General features: G+C 51.1%; 1 protein-coding gene across 40 annotated transcripts in view; it reads right to left on the reverse strand.

The window, feature by feature from the left end:
• CELF4 (CUGBP Elav-like family member 4) overlaps positions 1-17,983 on the reverse strand; it is a 343,362-nt gene that overhangs the window by 24,978 nt on the left and 300,401 nt on the right. For 22 of the 40 annotated variants that reach the window (XM_016190473.2, XM_060173775.1, XM_060173772.1 and 19 more), the window contains exons 4-6: positions 2,136-2,264; positions 1,239-1,318; positions 769-912 (exon numbers count right to left, since the gene is read on the reverse strand). In XM_016190473.2, coding sequence (XP_016045959.2) covers positions 769-912; positions 1,239-1,318; positions 2,136-2,264 — 353 coding nt within the window. The remainder of the gene's footprint in view (positions 1-768; positions 913-1,238; positions 1,319-2,135; positions 2,265-17,983) is intronic. The other 18 variants (XM_060173782.1, XM_060173781.1, XM_060173797.1 and 15 more) reach the window with 1 other exon arrangement.

Below are 17,983 nucleotides of genomic sequence, written 5' to 3' on the forward strand. Positions count from 1 at the left end.
CAAGTCTAGGGACCAGCTGCTCAGGAGAGGCTGGTAGAACAGTTCCCAAAGGCCAAAAAAATTTAGTGGTTTAGTGGCCTGAGATGTGTGGAGAGAAAGTGAAGGATGTAGAAGGTTTGGGGGATACCTCACAAGATCCCTGCTAGAGTGACGACACCCTCTGTGCATTGGGCAAAGGGTGGGCTGGTGACCCCTCCAGTTCCTTTTCCAGTGGTGCTTCCTAGCATTTAACTAGTAAGTGAAAGTGCAGGCCAACCCACCTAGCTACCTGCCTCCAGATCTTCTCTCCACCAACCCCCTCCTCCAGGCAGCCAACTCTGAATGAGTCTTCTTTGAATCCCCTTGGGCCTCTGCTCCTGGGGTTCCTTCCTAACCACTCCTCTCGCTCCAAGGTAGGAGCAGAATTTTCTGGGCCAGGAACAGGGTTCCAGGCAGAACTATTAGGCCCCCCCCTGCTCCTCCGGGGTCCTGTGTGTGTGTTTGGGGGGGGGGAAGCTCTATAGGGGCCTGGAGAAACCACTGACCCCTCAGGTGGTGGTGCACCTGACTAAGAACACACATTACAGCGTGCAAGGACCTTGGTTCAAGCCCCTGGTGCCCACCTGCAAGGGGAAAGCTTCACAAGTGGTGGGTGTCTGTTTCTTTCCTTCATCTCCCCCACAGCTCTCAATTTCTCTGTATCTATCCAATACCAAAATATAGATATCATTGACCTCCCCCCACCACCACCATCAAACCCTGACTCTGCCCAGCTGCGCCCCTACTTACTGCCTGCGCATAGGCTCCGTAGGCCCCAAACGGAATGGCCATGGGGTTGAACATGCCCATCTGGCCGGCCATCTGCTGCATTCGTCGCATCGTGCGCTCCTTGTCAGTGTCGGCGAACTTGACCACCAGACTGGAGGACGCTCCCTGCGGCCAGGAGCGCTGGTGAGGCACAGCTGGCCGAGCCACCCGGGCTCCCAGCTGCCCATGGCCCTGGCCTGAGCCCACTAGGCCCTACGTGTGCTGGATCTTGCCACCGCTACACACCACCACCTCCCACCCCCTAGGGGCATCTTCTAACTGGGTGCCCTCGGACAGGTTCCTTCCCATCTCCAGGGTTAGGCGTCCCTTGACTTGTAGGCAAGTCCCTTGACTTGGGACAAGGGTGTCCTGGGAAGGCTGGGCATGGGCAGGGCGGCAGAGGGCAAGGGGAGAGGTGGAGGCCCCTGCCCCTGCCCCGGGCGCCCACTCACCGGCATGGTCTGGCTGCCGTGCAGCGCGTTGATGGCGGCCTGCGCCTCGGCGTGGGAGGAGTACTTCACGAAGGCGCACCCTGGGGAGACGGGGAGGCTGAGATGGGAGGCTGAGACTGGGCCCAGAGGAAGCGGGGCCAGGACACTCGGACGCCCGAGGGAGGAGGTTCAGGTGAAAGCACAGTGGGTGAGACACAGAGACTGAGAGAGACACACGGAGAAACAGAGACAGAGAAAGCCCTGGACAGGCGGGACACTTGAAAGTACCCCAGAGCTGCCACCTAGTCAAACACCAGGTCCATCCAGAGCCCTGCAGCTCGGGACCCCGCCCTCAGTGAAGGGTTCTGCAGGCCCCGCCCCGCCCACAGGACCCCTCCCCAGGACCCCGCCCCGACGGCTCGGCTCCAGGATCCCTTCCGGAGGACCCCTCCCCAGGAACCCAGAGGACCCCTCCCCAAGGACCCTGCCCCGACGGCCCCGCCCATGCAGCCCCGCCCCAGGACCCCTCCCAGAAGACCCCTCCCTGACGGCCCCGCTCGGAAGACCCCGTTCTGAGGATCCCTCCCAGAGGACCCCTCCGCCCAGAGAGTAGAGTCCGACCAAGAGGACCTTCCCGATGGCTCCTTCCAGAGGGGGCCAGAAGGACCCGCTGGAAGGCGCCACCCCAAGGGCCCCAGCAAGGCCACACCCCCGATGAGCTCGCTCCGGGTTTAATTTGACCCCATGGCTCCGCCCCGAGGGCCCTGCCGCAGGGTCCCTCCGGGCGCTCCTTCCCGGCGCATCCCCTCAGGCGCCCCCCCCCCCCCCCCGCACTCCTTTGCGCAACCCCTCAGAGCCTCTCACCCCGCACTCCCTCAGGGCCCTTCCCCCCCACCCCCGCATCCCAACCCCACGCACCCTTGCTATTGCCGTCGGGCCCACGGAGGATGGTGCACTCCTCGATGTTGCCAAAGGCCTCGAAGAGGCGGCGCACATCGTCCTCCGACTGCTGCTTGTTGAGCATGCCCACGAAGAGTTTTCTATCTTCTGGAACAAAATTAGGAGATGCTTACCGGGGTCGGGGAGCCGGGCTATGCGGGGGCAGGCCCGGGATGTGGGGAGGAGGGCAGAGCCAGAAGGGAAGGTTTTGGGGGGCAGAGAGGGAAGCTGGCCAAAGCGGGGCGGTGGCACGGGCTCAGAGCTGGAGGGGGTGCAGGGAGTCATGGGGTGGGACAAAGCTAGAGGGGCCGGGGAGGGGAGAGGGCTTAGCGAGAGCAGAGGCAGGGGACAAGGGAGAGGGAATTGTGTTCAGCGGGAGGATTGCAGCGGCCCTGCTCCCTCCTGCTTGGAGGGCTGCCTACACAGACTGAATAGGCCCACTGGAGCTCACTCAGTCAATCTCCTTCACCCCCAAATTAACCCACATCAGGCTAGGCTTCCCAGGGCCTTTGCACATGCCAACTTTGCTCCACACAAGACTGAATCCTTTTAGGATTCAGTTTAATGCTACTCCTCATCCAGGCCTGTCTTTCTACCTCTCCTTCATTTCCTGTCTCAGCTCCTCACTGAGAACTCAAAGGAGTGTTGATAACTGCTTTGCAGGAGGAGTTCCTTCCCCTCTAAGTCCCCCATCCCGTGGGCTCCCTGGGGAAAGATCTACAGTAGCTGGAGCCAGTGCAGAGTTATGTAATGAGAGCATGCCCGGTGCCACTCCCTGTCTCATAGGCTTCTGCCCCCGTCTAGCTTCTGCCCCAGTCTAGCGTCCGCCCCTTCCCCTTTCTGTTCATGTTGCATAGTTCAGCTCTGACCGCTTTTGGGGAATCTGCCTCCAACTTGGGCTCCCCTAGTTGCTCTGTCCTTAGTGGTGAGTGATTTGTTGATGTGTCTCAGCTGTCTGCTTAGGGTCGCCAGGATCACTATAGCTGTGTGGGTCTGTGACTGCAAAGGGATTCCCCAACCAGTGAACTCTTGCAACACTTCTATCAATGAGACTTTCACTCTTCCTACAGGTGCCCTGTGTTCTCTCCCCTTGAACCTGGGCAGGGCTCCTGAGTGCTCAAACCAGTAAAGACTGGAAGAGTGATGGCCACTGACTTCCAAAGCTACAACACAGGAGGAATAACCTTGCTCTTGGCTAGCTTTTGTGTGTATGTATGTAGGTGGGTGTGCAGTGTTTGGTCTGTGGAAATAGGCCCAGAGTCCCTACAGGCCCATAAGAGTCCCCATGGGAAGGAAGTCAGGACTGCCTAGTTGGAAGCTAGCCAGGCCTCAGAGGCTCCAGCTGCTGGCCTTAGAGGCTTCCAGGTAAGGTCTAGACCTCCTGGCACAGCTCCTGCTGTGCCCTTGTTCCCACCCCAATGAACCTGCGAGTATAATAAAGGGCCACTTCACACTGCTCAGTTTGGAGCTAACTTGTTATATAGCCAAAAGTAGCCCATGGTGGCATCACCCCCATCCCAGGCTGCACAACCCAAACAGCAGGCAGCCTTGTCCACGGTGGGTCTCTATAGGCCCTAAAGCAAAGGGAACCTGCACCCTCTCACATAGCCCTCTGAGCAATGGGCAAGTTCTTGGTGGTGAGACAGCCCTGTGTTCAGGGCATCCTGGCCAGTTCCTGTTACCAGGTCGGGCCAGGGGATGCCAGCTATGCCCTTCGGCACTAGTAAACTTCAGTCCAAGCTCTGGAGCCCAGTCCTACTGTTAGAGACACCTTCGGGACATGGGATAGGTGTCAAAGGGGTCTTAGTCCTGAGAGAACAACGTGGGGGACAGAGAACCACTGGAGAATGGAATAACGAAACACTTATTCCAGGAGAGACAGGAATTGGGATAACAAGCACCAGGAGCTATCCCACAACAACAACATCAATAACTACAGCAATAAAACAACAAGGACAACAAAAGGGAATAAATAAATAAATAAAAATCTTTAAAAAGCACCAGGAAAAATTTTCTTCTGTGACTCTTGTGTGTCTGCACAAAGGTTCTGTCTTATTTCACTAAATACAGTTTGCTTTGCTTGATTCACAGGGTTCCCCAATTTTTTGTGAAAATGACTGTGAATGAGGCAGTCACGGTTCACCATCACACACACACACACACACACACACACACACACACACACACACACACACACACAGCAACAACACCACCTGCCAGAGTGATTGTTCTGGATCTTGGGGTGACAACAGGGCTGGGTGTGCTCCCACCTCATCTCCAGAGCCCACCAACTTCAAATCCTGAACTTGAGGAGTAGAAGCTGGGAAGCCAAGAGGAAGGAAAAGAAATTAGTGATGGTAAGAGTGAGGTGGGAAGGGAAGAAGATATGGCGTCAGAAGCAGAAGGAGAGGAAAAATGGTTGAGATGATGGGTGGAAGGAAACAGAGCAAGAGAAGAGAGGATAAAAGAGAGGCATGGGTTAGGGGCTTGTACTCAACTCCCAGAAATAACAGACACACTTTACTATAGTGGGCCTGAATATATATATATATAATTGGATATAGACAGAGAGAAATTGAGAGAGGAGGGGAAGATAGAGAGGGAGAGAGATGAGAGACACCTGCAGTTCTGCTTTACCATTCATGAAACTTTCCCCCTGAAGGTGAGGACCAGGAGCTTGAACCTGGGTCCTTGCATACTGTAATGTGAGCACTTAACCACGTATGCCATTGCCTGCCCCCCCCCCGCCTTTTTTTCCCTCCAGGGTTACAGCTGAGGCTCAGTATTAGCAATATGAATCCGCTGCTCCTGGCGGCATTTTTTTCCATTTTATTGGATAAGACAGAGAGAAATTGAGAAAAGAGGGGGAGATAGATAGATAGATAGAGAGAGAAAGAAGAGAAAGATACCTACAGACCTGTTTCATCCCTTGTGAAGAGGTCCCCCTGCAGGGGGGGAGCAGGTGTTCAAACCCAGATCCTTGTGCAGGTCCTTGCACAGTATGTGTGCTTAACTGGGTGCACTACCACCAAATCTCCTATTTTTAAAATTAACTTTATTTACTTATTGTATAAAGACAGCCAGAAATTGAGTGAGAAGGGGGAGATAGGGAGAGAGACAAGAGAGACACCTGCAGCCCTGCTTCACCACTAGTGAAGTTTTCCCCCTGCAGGTGGGGATGGAGGTGGGCTTGAGTTTTTAAAACTTCTTTTGGGGTCACAGATGGCTACTTCCCTGGCTGCTCTGTTTCTGTCAACCCCAGTACCTTTCTGGAAAGACAGAGAAGCGGGCCCTGCATCCTGCTAGTCCCTGGCCCTTCTGCTTAAAAATCCATTTCCCTGGGGAGAGAAAAAAGGAAGAGAGAAGTCACCTCCTCCGCTGAGCTGATTTAAATGCCAGCACTGCAGATCAGTGCCTTCTCTTCTGACGTCTGAATATATTCCTTTATTAGCATTATGACAGCTTTTTGATTGCATTAAAATTCATCCACACGTGCCTTTCTATCCAGCCACTTTCTTTTTGCCAGGATTTTTTTTTTCTTTTACTAATTCTTTCCTCCACTCCCCTGAAATACCCTGCTTACTGCCAGTTCTCCATTCTGCCTCTGTTCTTTTTTTTTTTTTTTTTTCCTCCAGGGTTATTGCTGGGCTCGGTGCCTGCACCATGAATCCACTGCTCCTGGAGGCCATTTTTCCCCCCTTTTTGTTGCCCTAGTTGTTGCAGCCTCATTGCGGTTATTATTGCCATTGTTGACGTTGCTTTGTTGTTGGATAGGACAGAGAGAAATAGAGAGAGGAGGGGAAGACAGAGAGAGAGGGGAGAGAAAGATAGACACCTGCAGACCTGCTTCACCGCCCGTGAAGCGACTCCCCTGCAGGTGGGGAGCCGGGGGCTTGAACCGGGATCCTTACGCCGGTCCCTGTGCTTTGCGCCACGTGCGCTTAACCCACTGCGCCACCGCCCGACTCCCTCTGCCTCTGTTCTTACTGCTGCTCTGCCTGAGCTCTTCCTTCCTGACAACTTCTCAAGCGTAGAAGGGGTCAGGCTCCCCATCTTCCTGCCCACTTGGATTTTCCCAGGGAAACTTGACAGCCTTGCCATTCTGTTCAGCTGTAAGAAACCAAGGAGATTTAACTTCAGGTGCACTTCTTGCAACGACGCATGAACTCAACAAAACTTGAAATGTTTGAGTTTCAGATATGTTCACTTTGGGGCCAGGTGGTAGTGCACCTAGTTAAGCACACACTACAGGGTGCAAGGGCCCTGGGTTCAAGCCCCTGTTCTCCACCTGCAGGGAGGAAGCTTCATGATTGGTGAAGCAGGGCTGCAGGTGTCTCTCTTGTCTCTCTCCCTCTCTATCTCCCCTTCCCTCTCAATTTCTCTGTCCCTATCCAATAGTAAATAAATAAGAATTTATAAACAAATATGTTCACTTTGTGTCCTCTCATCGCCATTTTCTTAAACTTATTGAGTCTTTTAATTTTCTTATTTTTGCCATCAGGGTTATTGTTGGGGCTCAGTGACTACACAGCTCCACCATTCCTGTCAGTCATATCTTTTTCCTTTCTTTTTATGAGACAGAGCAGGAGAAAGACATACACACAGAGGAGAGACATTTACAGCACTGCTCTACCTCTTATGAAACTTCCCCCTGCAGTGGGGACTGGGGGTTTGAACCTAGGTCCTTGAGCATGGTGACGTATGTGCTCCACAGAATATGCCACCATCAGCCCCTTAATTATTTGTTTTGATTCTGAGTGATTTTCTCAGCTCTGGCTTGTGGTGGTACTGGGGACTGAACCAGAGATCTGGTGCCCCAGGCTTGAAGATCTTTTTGCTTAACCATTATACTGTCTCTCCAGTCCCTGAGGGAGTGATTCTATGGTTGATCTTTTAGAGCAGAGCTCAAAAGTTCCAGAATGGGCTCTTCCACTGACCCAAGCCCCAGCTCCTCTGCTTTCCTATTGGATAACTGATCCCCAACCTTAGTTTACAAGTCTGTAAAGTGGGAGTCAGTAGGCCTTCTTCACAGAGGATGTTAGGCTTCCTGGAGATAATTCCAGGACAGACACTAATGACAGGAGTAGTGACAGTGTGACAGTGGTGTAGACTGTCACAGAGGGCTCCCAAATCAAGAGGAAGAGGAAGTGGAGCACTGTGCCCCTTGACTTGTCCTGCTCTGATTTGACCAAGAGCCCCTCCCCAGACCCCCTCACTGCTGTGTGTCCTAGAGGGGGCAAGAGTACATCAGGGGAAGTGGAGGTAGTAATTAAACCACCAGGTTGGACCAGCTGAGATGGATAATCTTGCAGAACCCCCTCTTCCTCTCCTGGTCACTTTCCAAGGTTCTGTCCCCAAACTGTGCCAAGTGACCAGTGGTGTCCTTGTAGCATCTCGGCTCTGACACCAACCTTTCTTTAGTTGGCCATTCCCCCCCCCCCCCATTTTATAGGACAGGACAGAGAAATTGAGAGGGGAGGGTGAGACAGAGAGGGAGAAACAGAGACACCTGCAGGCCTGCTTCACCGCTTGTGAAGCATCCCCCCGCAGGTGGGGAGTTGGGGGCTCAAGCCCAATCCCTGTGGGGTCCTTGCATGCTGTACTATGTGTGCTTAACTGAGTATACCACTGCCCAACTCCCTCTAACTCCTTTCTACCACTCAGAGGGGGCAGTCTATGGCCGAGCACACACCCTGGCTGAGGTGAAGCAGATCCTGCAGACCGTGGGCTTTCCATAGCAAGTAGTGGAAGAGGCAAGTGGCCTTCATGGTCTGCAGAGGGTGGAGGTCCTACACCTCACACCTGCGCTCACCCTCTGTCGCTCCCCCACAGGTGTCTGCTTGCTGCAGTCAGTGTTGCACTGCTCTGCCCCTGAGCCAACGGGCCCAGAGGCTTCTGACACCAACTTTTCAAGAGTCTTAGAGAATGACTCAGTTTCCTCAACCCCTCCAGTGTTGATACAGACCCCTAATTCTTGGATTCCTGGATGCAGGTATGTGACGCTCCAGAAAATCTGGGGAGAAGGCACAGTCTCTACTCAGCCACACCCCTCGTGCTCCAAAGAGCTGTGGGTGAAGGACGTGAACAAATAACTCACTTTGCATGGAAAAAGTACTCGATTCAGAGTCAGAAGGACTGTACCAGAGCACCTGACAACCTCCTGGCTCTGGTCCCTCCTTCAGTTAGCATCTATTGAATGCCTACTGTATGCCTGGACTTTGCTAAACAAGAGTCTGAGGTGATTCTTGGGAGTTCTTTTGGATTTCCATAATCAGTAATGTATATGAGGCCTGGAGAACCCAGTCTTAGGCCCAGGAGTCTCTACCACAGCGGACCCCCATCCCTAACCCTCTGAGATAGAGCACAGGTCTAGTTATCACTGGCAATGGCTCTGGACTGCAGGCTAGAAAGGACCAGCTGGGGGAGGCTGAGCTGAAGATGGCTATATTCTGAAAGCTTCTGGGAGGAGGTGGGCTGGGTTGATAGGTGCTACAATAGGGTTTGAACAAAGGTTGCAAAGCAGTGGACAACATATTTTATTTTATTTTTATTGCCACCAGGGTAACGACTGGGTGCCTGCATGACTATTTCACTGCTCCCGGCAACCATTTTTTCTTTCATTTTTAATTTTTCTCTGTATTCTATTGGGTAGGACAGAGAGAAGTTGAAAACTGAAAAGGGATGGGGAGATAGGGAGGGAGAGAGAGACAGAGAGACAGACAGACAGAAAGACACCTACAGGTCTGCTTCACTGTTCATGAAGCATCCTCTTTGTAGGTGGTCAGCAGGGACTTGAACCTGGGTCCTTGCACATGGCAGCTTGTGTGCTCATCTGGCTACTACACTGCCTGGCCCTGGACAATCCTTTGGTTACCCATTTTTTTCCTGTTCTGAAAAAGCTTGTGCCTCTAGCAGAGTTGGTACAATAGTGATCCTGGGACAGTTTGACTTACTTTTTTTACTCAGCTACCTCTTGTCTGCTTCTTCTATCAATCCATAAACCTCCCATTCCTCTGGCCTGGGGAAATCTTTCATTTTCCTAGAACCTCAGTCTAACTCTGAGCTTGTTCCCCAACTGATCAAAACTGACACTGCCTGGTTACAGGAATCCATGAAAAAGGAGCAGGTAGGCTTGCCAGAGATTCATGGTTTCCCCAAACCCTATCCCCAGGAGACAGACTCCCCACTTACTCATTCACTCGGGAGAGCAGGGCAAGATGGGGTTGAGGCTGGAAGATGTTGCACTTTCAAAGGAGAGGCCAGAAAACCAAAACAAACCTGTGACAGCAGGTCTAGGGTGGTTGCCTATAAGGGCTATTTTAGGGCAGAGCCTTAGAGGTCCCCTCAGATCTACAGGGAGCATTGTGCTGACATGCAGGGTGAGTGGGTCCCTGAGGGAGGAGGAAGCGGGTGGCAGCAGCCCCATTTGACATGCCAAATGCCAGCACCCTGGCGCTAATGCTCAAATTCCGGTTTAATTTTCAAAATTTGATTCCCACATTACCGTAGGCATTAAGCGATATTTCCTGCTTAAGGGTAGACGGCTGTTGGGGCACTGTGGATGAGTGTTCAGATGGCTAATGCCTTTTATTGCTGCAATAGACTTTTACTGTTCTCTTCCCTCCAGCTGCTGAGGAAGGGCTTGGGGCTCGCAGTGGAGCTGAGTCCAGGGAGGGGATGGCCTTGAGCTCTACAGTTAGAGAGTGGGCAGTGGGTGACCCAGCCAACTAGAGGATGTAGGGCCAGGAGGGTACAAAGCAACCAGTGACACTTTCTTCTCTTTTTTTCCAGTTTTTAGTTTTTTTTAAATATTTATTTATTTATTGGATTTAGACAGTCAGAAATCTAGAGGGAAGGAAGAGATAGAAAGGAGGAAGAGAGACAGAGAAACACCCGCAGCACTGTTTCACCACTCACAAAGCTTCCCCCCTCCAGTTGGGAACCAGAAGCTTGAACCTGGGTCCTTGTGCACTATAATGTGTGCGCTCACTGAGGTGCACCACTACCTGGCCCCACCAGGGACGCTTTCCATTGGAACTCTAGAGATTTGAGGGCAATAGTTTTTAGAAAGTGGGGGTGAAATGCCAGAAGTTCATGGAGAATGTCCCTGAAGGCTTTTCTCCTGCTCTGGAGCCCTCGTCCCTGGGTGGAACTAATGATGAAGCTGTGTGATGATGACATGCCAGATGCCAGCCTTCACACATCTGCAGAACCTAGAGCCCTGAGGACTCTCCCATGTGGAAGCCTCTAGAATCTCAAGCTGTTTGTTTCTTGTGGGGGGCATGGGACTCCCTGGGGGGCTCTAGACCCCAGTGCCATCTGTTGTCCCTGAAGATAATCTCAGTGGGTGCTAAGGCCTCAGGCGCTGAGTCTGAAAGGTGAGAAGCTCCTGGTTCTACCTCCATTTCAGATCAGGGAGGAGTTCTGTCAACTCAACAGGAGGGGCTAGGCAGAGGTGTGGCCCCGATGGTAACTGAGGCTGCTTGTCAAAGTCTGTTTCTGCAACTTTAGGACCAAGTCATGCACCCTCCTTGGGCCTTTGCTTTTCTATTTGCCAAAAAAGGGAGAGGAATTGCATCTACCTCACATCCTAGAGCTGCTGTAAGGACAGACTGCACCAGGATACACGAGGCTTTTGGCACAGTATCAGGCACAAGACATGCTCAATGGATGCAGTTGTTGGGTTTTTCTGACCATCAGTCCTGCTAAGCCTTGCGATCCAGCTGGGAGGAAGGAGCTTCTCCCCAGCCCATCCTCAGCGACATCAGAGGACCCCTAGTAACACTGGATTTAGATGAAGCCGCACCAGCCTGGGTGGTCCTGAGAAGCCAGGCTTCCCTTTGCATTACCTTGGCCACTAGGGAAATTCTGGGGGACCCTGAGTTGCTCCCCAGCCTTCTCCAAGAGGTCTGCCTGGATTGATGCAAAGTAAGGTAACTTCCTGCTCTCTCCCACCAAGTTACATGGAGCCCCACTGTGTGCATTGGCATGAACTGTCTTAGTCTAGACTTCTGAGTTCGATCTGAGTATCTGCCAATAAAACAAGAGAGGATAAATGTTGGAGAGGATGTGGAGAGAGAGGAACTCTACTACACTGTTGGTGGGAATGTAAACTGGTGCAGCCACTCTGGAGAACAGTGTGGAGAACCCTTAAACAAATACAAATGGAAATGCCATATGACTAACAATTCCACTACTCAAAAGATATAACACTAATTCGAAGGAATATAAGCAGCCCCATGTTCATAGTGGCTTTCTTCACAATAATACAAACCTAGAAACAACCAAAATGCGTTCAACAGATGAATGGATAAAAAAAAGTTGTGGGGCATCTACCTAACAGAGTACTATCCAGCAATAAAAAGGGATGATATTGTGTCCTTTGGGGTAGAGTGGACAGAATTGGAGAATATGATGCTCAGTGAAGCAAGTAAGGAGGCGAGGGACAACTGGTTTCACTCATATGCAGAATATAGACAATTGAATATACAAGTGTGAAAAACAAAACAAAACAAAATGGCAACCTATTTTCAAGATTGTGGAAGAACTATAGTGGTTATGGGGGTAGGGGTGGGGACACAGACCTTTGGGATGGGAGTGGTGAAAAAAATAAAGGGGGGACCTGCTGATGACCTCAGTCTGTGCTGTCACCAAGGTGATCACTACCACCTTGAGTCAAGAGGCTTCCTCTGCTCTCTGCTCAGGCCTCACTACCCCTTCACCCCCTCACACACAGGCTGCACACTGAGCTGCCTTCTGACAAATGAGGCACAATCAGGGCCAAGCTTTCTGGACTCATCCTTCTCATGACTGAGAACCAGTGCCTAGAAACCAGCAGTGGCTGCTGGGAGATTCAGGCATCACCAGCCACACCAGGGTTAAGGGCCTGGGTCTGGCTCCATCTGCAGCCTGGTGTGACAGGCTCTGTTGCCCTCCTGGGAGCCAGGCCCTCCACCAGTGATAGGGGGTCAAGGACCAGGTTTAGGAGGTTTTCAGCATGAAGGGCACCAGCAAACAAAGGATCATTGTGGCCTAGGAGCCGGAGCCTGAGGCACAGCTTGGAGGAGCCTCTGGGGAGAAAAGCCTTCCTGTTGGGAAAGGAATGTCCAGTGCCTGCAGTGCTTGGTGTAGTAGCTGTTCAGTGAATAAATAAACCCATGAGGTCATTGAGCATTGAGGGTGGAGATGGTGGTGGGTGCAGAAGACCAGGGACTGACCTCCAGGAATCCTCACAAAGGATGGAACGAGTGTCCTATGAACACAGAGGGTGGGGTAGAGAGGACTCCTAAGAGTTTGAATTATTTACTCCCTAAGGGGCAGGTGTCCTGGGTCAGAAGGCAGTCATGCAAAAGTGACAAGGGCTTGAGGCATAAGGGAGTGATAGTGACCAACATAAGTACACACATTCCACTTCCTCCTGTTCCCATCCTTAAACTCCTTCCTCAGCCCCCAGCCCACACCAGCAGCACCATCACCCCTGATTGCAGGTGGTGTGGCAGTACCTGTGATCACTCCCTACTCTGACTTTCCTTGGCTCCATGAAGCCCTCTCAGTCACAGCATCCTGGGTTCTGCCAAGGTCTGACTGGACTCCCAGGCTCAATGGACCCCAGTTCCTTCATGAAATGAACCACATCACAGCCCCTCTGCTGTTCCCTATCCCTGCCCCCAGCAGGCAGGCTCACTTGACTGGGCTCTGCAGTGCTCCAGCCTGTGGCTGCAGCCCAGACTCACCCAAAACAGCAACAAAGATGAAAATGCTAGTGCTGAGACCAGGCAGTGTTGCATCCAGTAGAGCACACACATAACCATTCTCAAGTCCCAGGTTCAATCCCTCAGTCCCTACTTGCAGGAGAAAGTTTCATGAGCGGTGAAACAGTGTTATAGGTGTCTTTCTCTCCCCCTTTCTATCTCCTTTTTCCCTCTCAATTTCTCTCTGTCCAGAAAGAGAGACTGATTGATTGATCGATTGATTTCCAGGAGTGCTGGATTCCTTGTGCTGGCCTTGAGTCCACCAAAACTGTGGTGACAATATATATATATATATATATATATATATATATATATATATATATAGAGAGAGAGAGAGAGAGAGAGAGAGAGAGAGAGAGAGAGAAAATGGCAGGGGCTGGGTGGTGGCTCACCTGGTTGAGTACACATTACAATGTGCAAGGACCTGGGTTTGAGTCCCCAGTCCCCACCTTCAGGGTGAAGGCTTTGCAAATAGTGAAGCAGTGTTGCAAGTGTCTCTCTTTCTCTCTCCCTCTTTTTTATAATTAAATTTATTTAGTTATTATTAAATAGAGACAGAGAAATTGAGAGGGGAGGGGGAGACAGAGAGGGAGAGAGACAGAGAGACACCTGCAGCCCTGCTTCATCACTCGTGAAGCTTTCACCCTGTAGGTGGGGAGTGGGGGTTCGAACCCAGGTCTTTGTGCACTGGGACATGTGCACTCAACCAGGTGAGCCACCACCCGGGCACCCTCTCTCCCTTTCTATCATCCCCTTCCCACTAGATTTCTGGCTGTCTCTATCCAATAAGTACATAAATACAAAAACAAAAGAAAAAAAGAAAAGAAAAGAAAGAAAAAGAAAAATGAAGTTCAGTGTCTCAATGAGTACAGGAGAATTAAAAAAAAAAGGAAAATGACAATGCTGAAACACTTCCTCAAATACAGTCCCTTCACAGGTGGAGCAGGTGCTCCTAATATTTCCACTGTGCGGATGAGGAAACTGAGATCCAGTGATGTATTTTTCTCCAGTGCACACACACACACACAATGCCAGGACCTGAGCTCCCAAGTTCCTTTGCTCTTCCCTCTCCCTCCTCTTCCCAGACACATACTCTCCACAAGCTCTGTAACCCTGGCAACTACTATAAGACATGGGGAGGGTGAGTGGATGGCATCCATAGATCCTAGCGCCTGGGGAAGCCCAGAGGAGCCTCTTCCTCTAGGTCTGGTCCTATTCTCCATCTGTCTGTGCTCCCCAAACCTGCTGTCTTCCTACCTGCTGGCAGAACCTCTCCACCTAAAGCCCATGGCCCTCTGCCCCCTGCGCTCCCTAGGTCACAGACGTGGCTCCACGCCCTCAAGGACTTGTTTGGGGGACCACAGGGACTCTTCTGATGCGAGGAACCCAACTGCTTCCCTTCCAGGTGCCCAGAGCCAATGGGGGCTGGGTGCAGCGGGGATGGGGCACGCAGGGGCTCCAGGTAGGTATCACCTTTAGCTGGGGCAGCGCGGGCAGCGGCGCGTCTCTCCACGTAACTGATTATACATTTGATCTGCTCCATTATCCTTCCTGGGCGCACAGCGCACGACAGACGGCCAGAGTTCTGCGGGGACTTCTCGGCAGCCGAACCCTGGTGCCTAATGGGGTTTCCGCCGGCGTCTGGCGCGCTCGTCCGCATTTCACCCATCACAGGATAATTGATGGCATAATGGGGTCTTTTTCCTTTATATCATGCAGGAGCATAAATTATGGCCAGTTTGTCCTCAGCTCTCAAGGAGACAGACAAAGCAGGTTTTTTTTTCCTTTTCTCCCCGGCAAGGAGAAGAAGTTTCTATAGGGTGGGGGTGGGGGCGGGCGTGGGGCAGGAGGAGGAGAGACCAAGGAATATGTTTCCAGAACTTGCTAGCGAGCAATGGAGTTGCAAGTATACCTGACATAAGCCTCAAACTCAAGTGATTGGCTGCCTCTCCTCACACTCCCTGCAAACTTCATGGAAAGAGCAGGTGGCACCTGTCCAGCCCCAGCCATAGCCAGAATGCACCATGGCCAGGGCCAGGCACACCCCTTTCCTCCTCCTCCTGGAGGAGGCCCATTTCAACAGAGAGGACAGAGGAAGAAGGAAGAAGGAGCAAGCAGTGTGTCTTCCTCAGAAGGTCAGAGCATTGGGGGCAACCCTGTTAAAGGGAACACAGCAGAACCTGGCCTTGAACCAGGGACCACCGCCTGCGGTCCCTTCCCCACCCCTGAATGAGTGAGGGTCTCTGGTGGGGGTCCTCATGACAGAGGCATCATCTCCTCCCAGTGGGATGACACTGACAAAAACCCTTCTGTCTTCCCTGCCTGGCCCAGGAGGCAGCAGAGAAAAGTTTCCTGCCTGTCTCCAGCCCAATCCTGCAAATCACCCAGGCCTTGAAAAACTACAGATGCCAAGAACCAGCCCTACTGCAAAATGCAGGTGTGGATGACTCTGCAGCCTGTGTATTCCAGGTGCTTTTGTTTTCTGTTGCTTTTGAAAGCTCCTGGGGTGAGGTGACAGCGACATGCTTCCTGCTGACCATCTCCCAGAAGACTCTGCTTTTCTGGCCCTCAGGCTTCCTGCAGGAGCAACTCACTCACCCCAACTCCATGGGTCTGTGCCTGCAGGTGCTGAAGGAAGGGTATAGTACCTCAGCTAGGACTCCCCACCCCTCAAAGGGCCCCCAGCCTGGACAGACATAGTCCTCATTAGGAAGTCAGTAGAGGGACTATGGAGGTCTGACCCTTTGGCACTTTTTCATTGGCCATGTGGCTTTCTTCCCAGGCATCTTTGCTCTAGACATCCTAAGGTTCCTGGAGTCACTTTGCTGCCCCTGTCCACTTACCCCACCCCCACCCAACCCCTGTTGGCACTCAACTGCTCTGGGCTTAAGCAGGTGGTGTTAGCTCCTGACTGATAATAGACTACAGATAGACAGGGTGATGGATGGATGGCAGACATGATTAATAGATGCTAGATATCCAGATTAAACACTGGATGATAGATAGATACACAGATGAAAGACAAATGGTTGCAGAAGGCAGTTGAAGTTATGACTGATGGTCCATAGATAGTGATAGGTAACTGTGGATGGCTAGATGGATGACCAGGATGTTTGGAGGGCTTCCTGTGATGGTGCACAAGATCAGAAAACTAGCTGTGGCCCTCTATACCTGTTGGCTCTCTCTCAGAACAAGAAACACTGCTTTGTTTCACTGAGCTGGGTAACAGCATACTGGTTATGTGGTTATGCAGCAGACTCTCAGGTCTGAGGCTCTGAAGTCCTGGATTCAGTCCTCAGCACCACCACAAGCCAAAGCTGAGTGGTGCTCTGGTCTCTCACATTAAAATAAAATAAATAAAATATTCACTTTTTAAATGTTATTTAAAAACATTTTTTAAAGTCCTATCTTAAACCAATTTCGCTTTCAACGCATGTCCCCTGAAACATCACCTTTTTTTTTTTTTTCCCCCCCACCAGAGCACTGTTCAGCTCTGACCTATGGTGGTGTGGGGGATTGAACCTGGGACATCAGAGCCTCAGACATGAAAGTCTCTTTGCCTAACCATTATGCTATCTACCTAACCCAAATGTCACCTTTTCTGATGGGTTTATGGTCAATGGAAGTTGCCATAAGGTTGGTTTCTATGGTTAGAAAACTAAAACTTCCCACCTGCAGGGGGAAGCTTCACAAGTGCTAAAGCAGGCTTACAGGTGTTTCTATTTCTTTCTCACTCTCTAGCCCCCTCACCCTCTCATTTTGTCCTGTCAAATTAAAAGAAGAAGAAGGAGGAGGAGGAGGAGGAGGAGGAGGAGGAGGAAGAGAAGAAGAAGAAGAAGAAGAAGAAGAAGAAGAAGAAGAAGAAGAAGAAGAAGAAGAAGAAGAAGAAGAAGAAAATGGCCACTAGGAGTGGTGATTTCTTGTGCAGGTATAGAGCCCCAGTAATAATCCTCGTGGCAAAAAAGATAGATAGATAGATAGATAGATAGATAGATAGGAAGATAAGAAAAAAGAGAAAGAGAAGAAGGAAGCAGAGGAAGAAGAGGAAGAGGAAGAGGAGGAAAGGAGGACAGAGGAAAGGAAGGAAAGAAAAAAAGAAAGGCAGATAAACAGGAGAATGAGAACACAAAACTTTAGTGGTGGGTGTGGTGTGCAACTATTCCCTGTATTCTACAAATTTTAATAAATAAGTAATTTTTTTTACCCCCAGGATTATCACTGAGGCTCAGTGCTGGCACTACAAATCCACTGCTCCTGGCTGCTATTTTTTCCATGTAACTGGATAGGACAGAGAGAAATTGAGAGAGGAGGAGAGAGTGGGAGAGATAGATACCTGCAGACCTGTTTTGATGCCCCTGAAGCATTCCTCCTGAATATGGGGAATAGGGGCTCGAACCTTGATCCTGGCAATGAGTCTTGCACTTATTACTATGTGCACTTAATCAGATGCAACATCGCCCAACCTCCAATAAGTAAATTATTTTATCTTATTTATTTATTTATTTATTTTGCCTCCAGGGTTATCGCTGGGGCGAATACACTACTCCTGGAGGCCATTTTTCCCATTTTGTTGCCCTTGTTGTTATTGTTGTCATTACTGCTGGATAGGACAAAAAGAAATCGAGAGAGGAGGGGAAGACAAAGAGGGGGAGAGAGAAATAGACACCTGCAGACCTGCTTCACTGCTTGTGAAGTGACCCCCCCTGCAGGTGGGGAGCTGGGGGCTCGAACTGGGATCCTAAAACCAGTCCTTGTGCTTCACATCATGTGAGCTTAACCCACTGTGCTACAGCCCAGCCCCCAATAAATAATTTTAAAAGAAGGAAGGAAGGAAGGAGAAAGTGCAGGCTGTCCAGCTGGTAAGGCATTATTGCTTCTAATGACGAACGGGATGGTGAGGGAATGTCTGTTTCCTTGAAGGAAGAAATTATTTGAAAGGAGCAGCATGCTATCGGTTGGCATGTGGCTGGCACTGCAGAGGGCAGAGGAGCACACTGTTGTCATTTAGTCTCCCCCACACCTCACCCCCAGCCGCACTGTGATTCAGGCACAATCACTCAACACACCATGTGTAAG

Source organism: Erinaceus europaeus, chromosome 15, assembly GCF_950295315.1.
Source record: "Erinaceus europaeus chromosome 15, mEriEur2.1, whole genome shotgun sequence".
NCBI classification, from domain to species: domain Eukaryota; kingdom Metazoa; phylum Chordata; class Mammalia; order Eulipotyphla; family Erinaceidae; genus Erinaceus; species Erinaceus europaeus.